Raw genomic sequence first — 14,704 nt, forward strand, 5'->3', positions numbered from 1 at the left:
TAAGAAAAAAAATGTAATAAGTATTTAGTTTTGAAGGAGATTTGAAAGGGAGGGAATATATAGCATTTTGAGGTTTGAAAGTGTGCAGTTGTTAGTATATGTAAATATGCATTTGGAGATTTAATTTTGAAAGCATGGGACAGGTGATGAAAAGTGACCATTCATAGAGAAAAGAAGGGAGGGGGTGAGGTCTAGAGACTAGTATGTAATATTGGTTGGCCTAGACAAACCAACCCAACCCAAACCATGTTTCTATCATTTCGGAAGTCTCCTAAACCCCCACGCACCTCATCATTTTAAATTTATTAGCATTATCCTAAAATATTCAAAAACCAACATACACTCTCCATTTTAAATGAAAATAATAATACTCTTGACCATTGATTTCAAGACTCCAAAGTCTACTGCAAATCTCATTTTCTATGATTATTCTAAGTAATAATAAATAATAATTGGATATTTTGCAATGTGGTAGTTCGTGATATTTGATAGGATGATGTGAGTGACTGGGTGAGTGCGGCGAGAGGTTTATTTTTGAGAGATATAATAATAATAATAGGAATAATAATTAATTAATAGTAATAAATAAAGAAAAATGTTAAATGTATTATTTCTGTGTTCCTTATTTCCTTCTCCTTGAAGACTAGCTGTCTCTGGCACTGGCAGCAGAAGCAGAAAAGTTCCAGAAATTCTGGTAAGGAACGAGGCAAAGGAACGCAGCGTTTCGTTTCGTGTCGCCATCATGGATGAAATGTACGGAGTGCCGGACTACGCCGACAAGCCACTCATGACTCCGGAGAATCTGATTTTCCCTCCGGACTACCCCGCCTTCCTCACAGCCGCCCGGATTCCTATCTTCGGATCCGACGACCTCTTCTCCGGCGAGCCTTCCGCCGCTTCCGCCTCTCCTGCTGGAATTCCGCGCCACCAGGACGATGACGTGGCAACCACTGTCATGAAGGCAAAAATCGCCTCCCACCCTCACTACCCTCGCCTCCTCCAAGCTTACATCGATTGCCAGAAGGTGAGTAAAGAAAACCGTATCGCTACGATCGTAACCGTTTCTTGGAGGAAGGGATAACGGTTATAACAAACTACGCAACTACTTTCCGCTGACGGCTGATACTTCTGCTGCTGCTGCTGCAGGTTGGGGCGCCTCCGGAAATCGCGCGTCTGTTGGAGGAAATCCGGCGAGAAAACGACCTGTGCAAGAGCGACGTTGTTTCCACGTGCTTTGGAGCCGATCCCGAGCTCGACGAGTTCATGGTCCCCCCCTTCTTTCTCTCTGCGCACGCACGCACGCACACATATAATTATTTATTACAACTTTTGTCGCAGATTGTGATTGTGTCTCCGATTATGCGTTTTTCGTTTTCAGGAAACCTACTGCGACATGCTCGTGAAGTATAAATCCGACTTGGCTCGCCCCTTTGACGAAGCAACCACTTTCCTCAACAAGATCGAAATGCAGCTAAGCCATCTCTGCACTGGCGCTTCTGTTTCCACCGTTTCTGGTTTGTTTTTCTTCCCTCTCTCTCTCTCTCTCACTCTTTCTCCCTCTCTCGCTTCAGTATCTTACTAGCTGTAGCTCTCGCTCACTGCTAGTGCTATTATAATTTCTGAACTCGATGCTCGTTTTTGATATCTGCGCTGCTTTTTTTTTTTTTTATGGAGAACAAAGCGAAGAACTAGTTTCAATAAACGTTGTGGGGCTTTTGTAGTCATAGGACCCTTAGCTGGCACATCTATAGCGCAGGATCAACTGAGAAGAAATTATTTCTGTCTAACAGTGATCTTAAATGAGTTTAGGTATACGCTTCTCGAGTTATGGGTCTTAAGCAGTAACAGTACCCTTAGCTGGCACATTGATGGCGGATGACGCATGTATCAACCGATAAGAGGTTGCTTCAGTTTAACTCATGGTGTTAATTTTGAACGCTGGGTTCGAGATTTCCTAGTGGAATAAGTGTCCTTAGTTGGCTTGTAGAAGCCATATGGAGCAACAGTCGTTGTTTATGTTTTGTTGCTTTGTTTGATCTGCCAGATCCTTATCCCCTTGGCTGTTTAACCATTGGTTGAAAACATGAATACCCCTCGCAGAATAGTCTTTATAAGTTAGCAGCAAATATGTGTTTGCAAGAATGAGATTGGGACATGACGCACAGCTTTTTTTCGAAGGAGCACGAGAAAAAGGAAAGGGAAACCCTAACACTTCTCTCTCTTTCTCTGGATTGGTGTTTATGCATGACTGTGCTGAATCTCGCTGCTCGCTGTTAATGTATGTGACTTTCTTTGTGTGCTTTCACTGTTAGACTGTGATCCATGCTTCTTTCGTCATATGAGGAAAAAAAAAAGTTTGGTTGTTTGGTCATTCCGGGATAGTAATGCTGTTTGAACCTTTCACCTTTTCAGTTTCTTCTTTATACGGGTCTTCGAATTAATTGCTAGCTCCTATGGACTTGTGTGGTTTGTTTTGTTTGGCCTTGGAGTTGTTCTCCCCGCACGCTTTTTTTTCCTTCTAATTTTTAAATTCTATTTTTTTATGCTTTTCCTCCTCTTGAATGTCAAGTTTGACAACAGTCTTCTGCCTTTGGCTCTCCAATTTTGACATTGAAGATGTTCTCAATGACATCTTAAATAGTGGCCTCGATTTAAGACACTGAGCAAACCATAGATAATGCTTTTCAAACACCCAGAAGTTGTTTTTCGTACTACACCTTCCAGCTCACCCATTTGTATTGGTTTATTAGCGCATGCCTACTTTGAACTAGTTGTGTTGAAAAACTTTAGCGCAAAATTCATTCCAGTAATGCTATGCCTGCTTGTGGATGCTAAACGAGTTATGAACTGTGACTGATAGCCCGCAGTCGATTATCAACGCCCGACTTATGTATTGGTTAGCTAATTGTTAGAGAACGATTCTTCTGTAATAATAGGTTTGTTTTCTTTTACTTAAGTCAGTCAAAAAACAAATGCAGCAGCGAGAATTTTGAAGCCGTAGGTTTACTTGCTTTTCCTCCTAAATTATATTTCTATTTTTTTTTGTAATATATCATATTCAAATTTTTATCTAATTATAATGTGTCTAACTTGTGACTTAAATTAGAGGTTATGTCTCTGGAAGAATGTAGCTGAAATGGTATCTAAGATTTGTAGTAGTATAAACTAGAAGATTATAGTATATAGCGTGTGATTCATGTATGTTTAAATTACTTTATCGCTATGGAAGGTTGTAGGAGAAGTGCTGTCTAAAATTTATGGCAGTGGACGGTAGAAAATGTTTATTTATCTAACGTGTCATTGATCAATCTGAACAACGCGTTTCCCATATACTAGTAATAACTTAATACTTGTAAGCTTCATTAGTTGTGATGAACTACCTTCTTTGTTCCAGCACACATGAAGCTTACATGTTGAAGACTTATTATGAGAATAACGTTATTTAAATATTATACCTTCTATTAGTAATGCAGTAGTACCCATTTTGGATTAGATGGACATGATCTGACAGTAATGGCATGCAATGATTCTGCTTTCATACTTTACTAATTTATGTATCAAGTTCCAATAGAGCACAGGTAATGCATGTTGTTGGGAGATAAAAAAATGCTCATTGGGAATTGTCTACGGGGCTGATAGTCTGTCTGGAGCTAAAGTGCTCTCTGATTTTTCTAAAATAAATGGAGTTAAGTTGCTTTGGGTTATCCTGTTGTTAGTAAAATTAGAAAGAGGAATGAGCTCAGCATTAATGAAGTTAGATTATCCTCGTGTGTGCTTTCATTCCAGAAAATTAAATTTACGAGTTTACTGGTAAGGTCTTAATCTAGAAGACTCGGCTGATTATAAATTGGTCTTTTATGATGCCCTTTCATTTCTTTGGGATCTTGTTCTCTCATTGTCTGTTCAATCCATGATCACTGATTATGTTTCTCAGTATAATATTCCACCCTTTGTTGCGCATACGCATAATTTATCCTGAATCAGTGCATATGTATGTTTTGGGGTTTTCAACTTTATCATTTGTGAATTTTATTTTGGTTACTGAATATTTTCTACGCCAGAAGATCAGTTACAATTCCCATACTGTTTTTGATAATGGTGGAGTATGGAATACAGTAGATTTTCATCGGCTATTTTTTTATTTTTTTAAATTTATAAAAGGTAGTCATGATCAGGTGGGTTATGGTTGGCAAATATTATTATTTATGCCTGAAAGTACAGATTACCTTTTCAGTTGTGATGTTTTAATTGGTAAGTGGTTTTGTGCTGCATCCTTAATTTGATGGATTCTCCTTCATGCTTTTTTGCCAACCTATATTCCTTTAGCGATTGCCGCAAAAGCAAGTTGACAGGATGTGAAATTCTTTGTTTTTAAATTTATTCTTTCTAGTTTTTCTTTTTCTTGTACTGAAATCACTGTGTCAAATTGGATCTTGAATTTGTTAGAAGCATGTCTTAAGGTTATTGGATTGACATCAACTTTATATATGGCAAATTCTTAGCATAATAGTGCAGCATGGTTACCTTTATTTTTTTTTTATCAGTGAAAATCTTATTGGAAAGGAATAGAAAAGGTACTCCCACCTATTTATAAATTGAATGTCGACATTGATTATATGAACAATGAAGTATCTCCAGAATAAATTTCCAATGAGATAATTAACAAACAATTTATGACCTCCTAGCCTGAGAAAATAAAAATGTTAGCTGGTTCAAATATAGACCCCAACGATAGAGAAGCACCCAAAACTTTTGACTCGGTTCAACTCCAGCTTCTAACTTTAATTAGTTCAACTACTTTTTTCCAATCAAAAGCATAGTTGTTGTAGATAGTTTAATTCCTATTTAGTTGAATAGAACAAATGCAGGAGAACTGTAGTAATTGCCAGGAGTGTTCTAAGTTCGTCGTTGTTGACATTTGTCATGAGTGATTATGCTGAACTTTTTTTGTGTATGTGATTTCCAGATCGTCCCAAACTATTTGAATATCTAGTGTGATTTCTAGATGATTTGAATACCTAGATATTTAATTCTTACGAAGCAAAATAGACCAGATGTAAGAGAACCATCGTAATTGCCAGCAATGTTTCAAGTTCTTTCTTCGTTGTTGACATTTATCATGGTTGATGCCGATAAAAAATCATGATTGATCACGCTATGCTTTTTTAATGTATTACATTTTCAGATCGTCCCAGACGACTTGAAAATCTAGTGTGATTTCTAGATGATCCCTTCAAATAAAAGTTTACTCAATTATGCTTCTAAATGGGCTTGATCATTGTGATATACTGCACTCTGATTTGTGTTTTTTGGGCAAAAGCTTGATAGATGGATGTGTTGCTCATAGTATAACGTCTTGCTGCATGATGTTGTTCAAGTCTGTATTTAACTGAAGTTTATTTCTTGACTAAAGGAATTAGTTACGTGCTAAAAAAATCTCCAGGATAGATAAAGACTTCCTTTAGATAAATAATTAGATGTGAACGAAAATAACGGGTTGACATGAAGGAATGAAGAACATTAGTTTTTTACTCATGACCTCCGTCTTATTTTATAATCTTTTGGAAATCACATGGCCAATGAATAAAGTGTTATATTATTTATAATAATGTAATAGGTAAATTGAGTTTGTAATCGTTGATTACTGATTGATAGTAGGTTTGTTTCGCACCGCATTTCATGTTCATTATTTATATTTTAGTGCGAATAAAATGTTTTACACGGTTATGGTCAGGCGAGTCTATGGCGTGGTAGGTGAGTGCATCGGATGTTGGGAAATTGGAGTAGTATTGAGATCCTAATATCACACTTGCTGATCCATTTTTCAACACATTTTATTGTTAAATAAATTTTCACCCAGTATAAGCACTTACGTAGGACATTTTGAGTAGGAAATAACACTTGCATGGCTTAATGAATCTATAACGTGAATTTTTCACCCACATAAGTGTCTTGGCTTTATGTAGTTTGGAGATTTTTTGAAATAAAAGGAATTTGATTTCAGATTTGCTAATTATCTTCTAAATACCATGAAAACAACCAGGAGTGCTCTCTCGAACTATGTACATATATTGGATTGTTGTCTTCATCGGCTTGGATGTTGTGACGTTTTTATGGTAGCGTCTCCCTGTTTCAGTGTGACGTTCGTCTCTTCTGAGGTAGCGTAACATTGTGTTTCTATGACTTAGTTTGCTTAGTATGTTAACCCCTATTTTTTACTGAGTATTTAAGTTGAGTAATTGGTTAAACCCTAGGATATGCTTCTTGGCGGGGCCTAAATTAAAGTAGGAATGACAAGAAAAAATACAATGCCGCTGGATAAGTGGTAATAATTACCCGAGGGGTCAATTTTCATCTAAAATAGAAAAAGAAAATGGTAGCTTTTTAATGTTTGGATATACTAAGCATGAGATACATTTTGGTACTTGTTTGGGCGGAAGTTTCTCTAATCTCCAAAATAATTTTGACTTTTCAGAAGTACGTTATTGGGTCGTTCATTATCTTAGGAATTTGATAAATACATTAAGAAATGTTAGGAAATGGTTGTAGCGCACCGAGTTATTATAATATACGTTGAGGTGAGTGATTCTGATGAACTTAATTAGGACCTTTCAGAATAATCCCGAATGCAGCGGGTGATCGTAGAGTATTTATATCTTTCACATGCACTCCCGCAGATATCGCTGTGATCTTGATTCAGCCCTTTATTCTGAGAGAACGTTTTATTCAATGTCAATTTCATTTTGTATATACCTTCCCCACTGCCCTTTCTTCTGCCTGCTGGTTCTAGTGCTTGTCATTGCCATTTTCCGATATTTTGTTCTCTTGTGCCCCGTTGTGGGCCTCTGTCATTGACCCTTAGGTCATTGCTTGATGCGTAACACTTGTCGATCCCAAAATGCTTCATCTTTTTATAAACCGGTCCCTCATCCTCCCTCTTAGTGAATAAAGCAATCGTATAGTTAAGGGTCATATTTTGGACCCCGAAATTGTAGATTGAATTAACTGAAGTAGTTATTCTAGTTCTTCAATATTTTTATTTTACATTTTGTTAATATATAGCGGCCTTAAACACCCAAAGGGTATTATTGTTATTATGTACAATAAATTATTCGGTTAATGAGTGATTATATCTCGACAAATAGACACAAGTGCGATCTATCTTATAACGGGGGGATGATTTTCCGTACCGAGGCCCGAGAATTTTAAGGTGTTTATTATGTACACAACTGTAATTTGAAACGGATACAGCGGAAGGAGTAGATCTAGGGTCATGAAATGGGTGATTAAGAATGACTAGAGCCGTACCGTGTGCCTCGTTGGAAACTTTGAGTCTCTCTCTGGTTTGGGTTACAGTGAGTGACAATGGATGGAACCAGGCACTGACACTGATATTTTCATTTTCTTTACTTTCTTTCCAACCTAGGTCTGCTCTGATCTGGTCTGGTGTGTACAGTGTACTCTCATGCGATGGTCAAATCCTTGTCGGATTGAGTGGGTGTCAGAAGTAATTTGTGGGTGCTCGTGGGCTCCTAGGCCTCTGTACTCAAACATTATTCGCCTTTGAGATAAGCTGGTCAGAAATGATGAGTGTCAAAAGTTTCTCGCAAGATTAATTTATATATATTCAGGTGAAGTGGCACTAAGCATGAAAATCGGAAAATGATGGATTCAATAGGTTTAGTTTTATTTAAACTAGGTTTTTTTATGGTTTGATTTGAAATTTTTTTAATAATCTAGATTTTTCAATGTCTAATTGAAATACACAATAGGCATTTCTCTAACTAATTTTAAGTTGGAAAATAAATTTAAATTTCTGTGTAAATTCTAACTGTTGCAATAATTCATTATTATAATAATAATATTTTTATTTCTATGAATTCGTCAGTTCCTTAATCCGCTACTTACTGACTTGAATGTTTAATTGTGCCCTCAAAACAATAAATTTTTCCTTGGTTACATTTGAAAAAATGTATTTTCTGATTTAAACCCAAATATAACCAAAGCTACCGGGTAACTAGTATTCATTAATTTGAACCAAAGGACCTTCATTTGAAAGTATTTTTTATTTATTTAAAAGTGACATTAAATACTAGATTTTCAAGGAGGAATTTCACTCATTATCTATAGTATATTCACATTATTATAAATCAAAACCTTGTATTTTTTGTAACATTTAATTTTAAACTTGTCTGTTGTTAGTATTTATTAATTTATTAGTATTTTACAGCAAATAAGATTGTACTGTCGTAAGTTTTATTTGTAGTCAAATAACTTGTATACTTTCTTGTCATGAAAAAAGGAAGGTAATAAGAGATCTGAGAAAATGAATAAAAAATAGTTAAATTTCTATAGTCTTTGCTTTAAAGTAAATAGAATCAAAGTAAAAGTTGAGTTTTTCTCTGTGGTCCTCTCTGGTTGGGTAACTACGTGGGGATAAATTTTTATAATTATAATTTGAATGGTTGTAGGATTTTTGCCTAGTTTGTTGTTTTCTTTTCCATCAAGGTAATTTTAGTTTGGAGTGCATCTCAGACGTTGTTCACTCTATTATGTAACCAAACATGATAAAACTACTTTTTTTTTTATCACATTTGCTTTGAAACAACGATAGTGCTGATGATTTTGCTATGGGTATTGCTGTTGCTTGACTAGATGATGGTGGTGTGTCTTCAGACGAAGATTTGAGTACAGGAGATGGTGATGGTCAAGATGGGCAATCAAAGGGTGAAGATCGTGAACTGAAGGATAGACTCTTACGGAAGTTTGGGAGTCACATTGGTACTTTGAAACTGGAGTTTTCAAAAAAGAAAAAGAAAGGTAAACTTCCGAAGGAAGCAAGACAAACATTGCTTCAGTGGTGGAATGTTCACTACAAATGGCCTTACCCCACGGTAATTAATGGTTCTTGCTTGTGATTTTATTCTCCTGTGCAAACTATCCAGTTCCCGCACACACGCACTCACGTGAGACATCAGCTATTAATATTTGTGTTACTTGATCATCATGTATAGGAAGCTGATAAGATTGAACTGGCTAAGTCAACAGGGCTAGATCAGAAGCAAATTAACAATTGGTTTATTAACCAGAGAAAACGTCATTGGAAACCATCCGAGAATATGCAGTTTTCCATGATGGAAAATCTTAACGGACGGTTCCTTGGTGATGAATGATGAGGTGCGTGTACATGTATTATTCTCAAATGTATATCCTGATTAATTAATTATTGCTTGTATTTTCTTTTGTAAATTCTAAATTAAAAGCAGATTGTTGACAGTAAAATGCGTACTTTCCTAAGAAGAGAAAAGGGAAATGATCATAGTATTCTTGATAAATAACTACTGTCATTGTGCATGAAATGCTCATACTGTGCGGCACTGTCTTACTCCGTTATTAGCTCATTGCCGTTTCATTTATTTGTCTCCTTGCGTTTATCCACACATCAAATTAGTTTTTGGTTAATTGGGTATATGTATTAATATTGGTATCTTTTAATGTTTGGAAAACAGTGTTAAAGAATTGCAGTTATGAAATTCATACGCCGGAAACGCTGTCGCTGTACATTTGTGGAAAGAAAATCTTCAGATAAGTTAAACTTGATATATAACTTTGAAAGTATCGAAATTGACTATTCCTCAAAAAATTGGTAAAAATAATCAGTAGTAGGAATTATGTGTAAAGTAAACTCTTACTTGAAAATTTTAAGAGATATATTAATTACTAACTTGTACTTACAAAAGTTCACTCAGTAGAATATTTTGTCTCCTAAATCATGAGAAGTGATGTCTCGGACTGAAAGGATTATAAATCAAGCATAAACCAGTCATTTTACTTTGGTCTTGAGGGTCACAGTGAGGAAGGAATGCCCAACTAGCTGTATTTTAGATAATTAGGAATTCGAATCCATATTTAATGTGGAAATTAGAATTGTAGTAAACTAGTTGATCACGGAAAATTTGCAACAGTTTTAACTCAATTTGAATAAATATCTATAAATATTTATTGCTGAAAAAATTATAATATTTTTAATTATTTAGGAAAACCTCATTTTCAATCTCTTAGAGTTGGATGTTCAATGGTAGCCCTCATAGCACCGTTATCTTTTGATTAATTTTTGCAAGTAAATAAGTCTCGGTTTGAAATATTTGGTTGACATAAAGGCACTTTTAACAATTTATTGTGTCAAAATGATAAATAAATTTACGATAATTAGACATTTGATATTTTGTTCATAACTTGTGACTGAAATAGGAAGTTTATGATTCCTTCCAGACACGTGATTACTAATTTATATCACAGCACCTAATTACTAATTTAAATGTAGTTAAAGGATTTTGTTTAGTCTTTATAAAAAATTAACGTGTAGAAAAGTAGTGGTAAGGATATAACATCAGTGAATACCTCGTGACTAATTAATTTACTAAATTTTAACATATTTTATATTGAAATTGTTACATATGCTGGACTATCTTCTGTTTGCGTACTTATTTTGTTATTTTCATTCATAAGACTATTTTTTTCGAAAATAATAAGTGACTAAAAATAACAAACAAAAATTCAAATAAGTTGTTAGATATCTTACATGTATTCACTTTTCAACAATATATATCTCTTCTTTCTCTATCTATGTACGGTAGAAATTCAATTGTGTTATCAGATTTAAGATTTTGATTTTAAATAAACCATTTAAAAAAAATATGAAAAATTAATTGAAAATAAATTTATTTTTTTGATAATGCAGGTTTTTTAAGACGTCAATTTTTTTTATCCGAAAGACGTGAATAATTAAACAGATTAGCAAGTATTGGACAAACAATTTATCTCAAAACTAAAGTTACTTCGGTACTGTATACATAAAAAAAATAATGGTAAAGATCAAATTTAAATAACAATAAAATATGGTAATTAATTAATAATTATTTTATCATAACTATATATAGTAAAAGGACAAAAATTTGAATTAAACTACTTTTAAGCTTTAAAATTTTAAATTATATTTTTTATTTTAATGATAAATTTATTTTAAAATTTAGGGAAAGACATTAGTGCAAAAGTTCATTTAAGTTTCCAATTTGTCTTAGTTTTAAGAAAATCCAAACCTATGAAAACGTAATGTCATTTTTAAAATTAATGATAATGTTTAGACTTCAATTGTGTATATATATGTTCGATTGTAATATCTCAAAAAAAAAAAATAGTGCTTTATTATATAGAAGAGTCCTCACGTTAGTACTATTAGAAGAACAATTATATCTACAATATAAGGTCTAATTTAGAGTTATCCAAAAATAACTATAAAATTTAAACTTTAGTTACCACTCGTCTATTACAAAACTATTTATATTATTGTTCTAACTAATCTATACTGCAACATTATCTTGCAGCATTATCTTCATTCAAAGTCTACTTTAGAGAAATATCCTCTCTCTCTGTTCATGCCCACAAAATGATCATTGCCATGGAAATAACACACACATACAAAACACAGTCACAAAAAACAGGGTATGCTAGATATAAAAAGATTCATACATTGATATAATATACTAAACACTATCAATCATGCATAGAGAATAACTGACTTCAAACATCCTAAACATGTTATAACTTAAACTTGATTGTCCGGACTTAAAATGATTGTCGAGCTATGACGGGTTGTGCACTTGTGGTGACTCCTTCTGCTTTGCAAAGACATTGCCAATGGGTTTCACCTACCAAACTCACAAGGTTAGTCTGTTCCGAGCCTTGAGGCATACTGGAAGCCCCCCAAGACTAAGACCTCTTGCTACTCTTCACCACATATTCAATTCTCTCTACTTGAGAATGAAAGACTATTAGAGTTCAGATAAACCCTAAGACTGAGCTCCCTGCAATCATTCTAAACACACTTAAACCTCGCCAAGAGATTCCACTTTGGAACTTACTTACATAACTTTTAAACCATACTTTGAAACCACTTACTTTCACTTTGAATCTCAAATACATAACTTTATATCGTCCACAAGAAAACAACACATAACTAAAAAAAATCAGTCAAGAACAAAGAAAGAAAGAGTAAAACCAAAATTGAACCAGTCTGATATGCTGTCGTTGATGCTATCAAATTAATACTACTTTTCAAAGCAACTTCACTATTGCCAAATCAGTAGTCAATAAAGTAGATAGGGTTAAAGTAACCCTGAGTTGTCTCCCAACGAACACAGAATTGTTTTTCAATATTTGACTCTTATGAATCCTATGCAATGCTTAAAATAAAAGTGAGAAACTATGCTGATGAAATTAATGTTTGAAGAACAAAGAGGAAACTTAGAAACAATTATGATGAAATAGGCTAATTCCACTGCTTTTCCAAGATAGATTCATCATCGGTTATCCATAGATCATTGTCAATTGATTATTGTTCAAGTTTCAAATTAATTAAAGTACATTCTTAATTAATTTGAGGGCGATCATGCAATTAACCAAAGTAGGTTCTCAATCAAATGCAAGACCTTTCTAGATCATGTTTGTTCTTAAATCTCCTAACCAAATTAAAAGTTAATTAATCAAAGTAAATTCTCAATTAATTATAGTTGAAATTATTACCACCAATCAAATTACATTTTCAATTGATAGCAAAAACCCGTTTAATCATATGAAAGTTCCTAAATTTAATCAAAGTATATTCTCAATCAAACCTAGAAACCCTTGAACTCATATGATTAATATGTATGTAGATTCAAACACCTTATGATGCAAAAATCATTACTTTTAATATGATTGAGAGATGAAAGACATAGAAAGAAGAATAACTCAAATCAATAATTAAAAGAAACAATTGCATTAATTCAACTTAACCTCAGAATCCGTAATGAAATTACAGTGGAATAGCCCTAGGAGCTTAGCCCTCCATGAATGGAGTAGAATACATGATGAAATAAAAGTGAGAGGAGCAGTGGATGATGACTTCGAGTGGAGGAGTCAGAGAATGAATGAGTTGTCATTTTTTCCTCCCATGGGTCTCTTTATATAGGGTTGATTGAGCTTGGACTCTCATTCTTCTATTGATAATGTCGCAATCGAAATCGCGACGGGACAGCGACCCGAAAAACAAACGGGTTTGAGAAAAAGGTTTTGTGGAGTCGCCACCGTAGTTTATTATGGCAAAAACTATGGAAAAAACTATGGAAAACCAAAAAATAAGACATGGTCTACGAAAAGAGATTTTCAGGTTCGGGAATCGGTTACGCGTAAGGAAGGTATTAGCACCCTATCGCGCTTGCCCAAAGGCAGTACCTTTAATCAAATGTATAAAGCTGACGTGATTTTTCAAAATGTTTAAATCTCCTTAAAACAATAAATAAAATAAATAAAAACAGCTATTAAGAAACAAAAAAAATATTTTTTGTTTTATGAACCCGACAAGAATTGACCTTGGTCCTACGCACATCCATTTATAATGGACAATCAGGGATCACGTAGTTCTTTATCTAGAAAAAGGTTTGTGAGTTTGTGTAAAATTATTATAGATTGATTTAGATTATTGAAAAGTGAACACGAAAAAAAAGATTTAGTTGAACAAGATTGATATTTTTTTATTTTAAAGATTTTGTATTTTTTATTTTTAAGAACGGTGGGAAAGAGGAAAGAAACCGACCATAGGTTCACGCGTACTTATAATTCAAAAATCATGATTTTTAAAAGAACGTCATTTGTGTATAAAAAAAATAAAACCCTTAGAAAAAAAAACCTTCAAATTGCAACAACAAGATAAAAAAAAAGGGTGTGAAGATGACGTACCTTTTTAGCTTTCAATACTTCCTAATTCTTCCTTGGTAGTTTCTGTTGGCAGAGTTCCTCTAGCGTGATAATTTACTTTTCTCTATACTCTCTCATACATTTTCTATTTCCATTATGTCATAGTGTCTCCCTCTATTTTTTTTCCTCCTTTTCTCTATGACCGAGTGCGTATTTATACACACATTGTAATAATATGGGAATCTTGCCTTAATCGTGAATTAATTGAAAATAAAGCAAAATAGGGAAAGAATTGCTTTAATTGTGAATTAAATAAAACAAAATAGGGAAAGAAATGGTCATGATTGCCAGAAAACAAATAATATTGGAAAATATTGATTATCATTATCGTCAGAAAATCATATTTTCCTCTTTAAAAGCAACTGATGCAACAAATCTTATCAATATACCATTTTAATTATTATTAATTCAAATTATTACCATATTAAACTAACATTTCAAAAATATTGTGTTTGATATTATTTTATCCCTTTTTACCCACCATTAATTATTATTCTCTTATTATATTTTTTTTATTTTTATTGATTTACTTACCCGGACGAAATTGGGTGTTGACAGCTGCCTCTCTTTATTTGGATTTTGCTGAATAACATGAACCTTAGAGTTTTTGTGTTATCACAGTAAAGGCTAAATAAAGATAAAGACGCTAATTTCGTTTGGGTCTAAAGAAAAGCGTACCTGGTAGAGCAATGTGGCAACCTTGTGGACCTCGCTGAAAAACCGTGACCCCTGTGGAGGGTGTGTCATACCCTAGGAACTCGTAAAATTAAATGGTGAGGCGCAGGAACCTCGTATAACTTGATGGTGAGGCGCAGGAACCTCGTAAAATTAAATGGTGAGGCGTAGGAACCTCGTAAAATTAAATGGTGAGGCGTAGGAACCTCGTATAACTTGATGGTGAGGCGCAGGA

General features: G+C 34.0%; 1 protein-coding gene across 3 annotated transcripts; it reads left to right on the forward strand.

Moving 5' to 3' along the window:
• Positions 1-606: 606 nt before the first annotated feature.
• On the forward strand, positions 607-9,685 carry LOC108335409 (homeobox protein knotted-1-like 6). Of its 3 annotated transcripts, XM_017571423.2 has the most exons (6): positions 610-1,024; positions 1,147-1,266; positions 1,379-1,514; positions 8,656-8,894; positions 9,015-9,177; positions 9,510-9,685. In XM_017571423.2, exons 1-5 carry the CDS (start codon positions 743-745, stop codon positions 9,171-9,173), a joined length of 936 nt encoding a protein of 311 aa, XP_017426912.1. In that variant the 5' UTR covers positions 610-742; the 3' UTR covers positions 9,174-9,177; positions 9,510-9,685. The 3 variants fall into 3 exon arrangements, with proteins under 3 accessions (XP_017426913.1, XP_017426912.1, XP_052726099.1); XM_017571424.2 differs by lacking the exon at positions 9,510-9,685 and having other exon boundaries at positions 607-1,024; positions 8,677-8,894; positions 9,015-9,363; XM_052870139.1 differs by lacking the exon at positions 9,510-9,685 and having other exon boundaries at positions 9,015-9,361.
• Positions 9,686-14,704: the final 5,019 nt, after the last annotated feature.

This window comes from Vigna angularis, chromosome 10 (assembly GCF_016808095.1).
Source record: "Vigna angularis cultivar LongXiaoDou No.4 chromosome 10, ASM1680809v1, whole genome shotgun sequence".
Taxonomy (NCBI): Eukaryota; Viridiplantae; Streptophyta; class Magnoliopsida; order Fabales; family Fabaceae; genus Vigna; species Vigna angularis.

Bases quoted from the DNA above. Each gene is read 5' to 3' on its own strand.
- LOC108335409 (XM_017571423.2), top strand. From the start codon at position 743: ATGGATGAAATGTACGGAGTGCCGGACTACGCCGACAAGCCACTCATG. The intron at 1,025-1,146 runs GTGAGTAAAGAA...CTGCTGCTGCAG, and splicing joins CTTACATCGATTGCCAGAAG to GTTGGGGCGCCTCCGGAAAT. The intron at 1,267-1,378 runs GTCCCCCCCTTC...TTTCGTTTTCAG, and splicing joins CCGAGCTCGACGAGTTCATG to GAAACCTACTGCGACATGCT.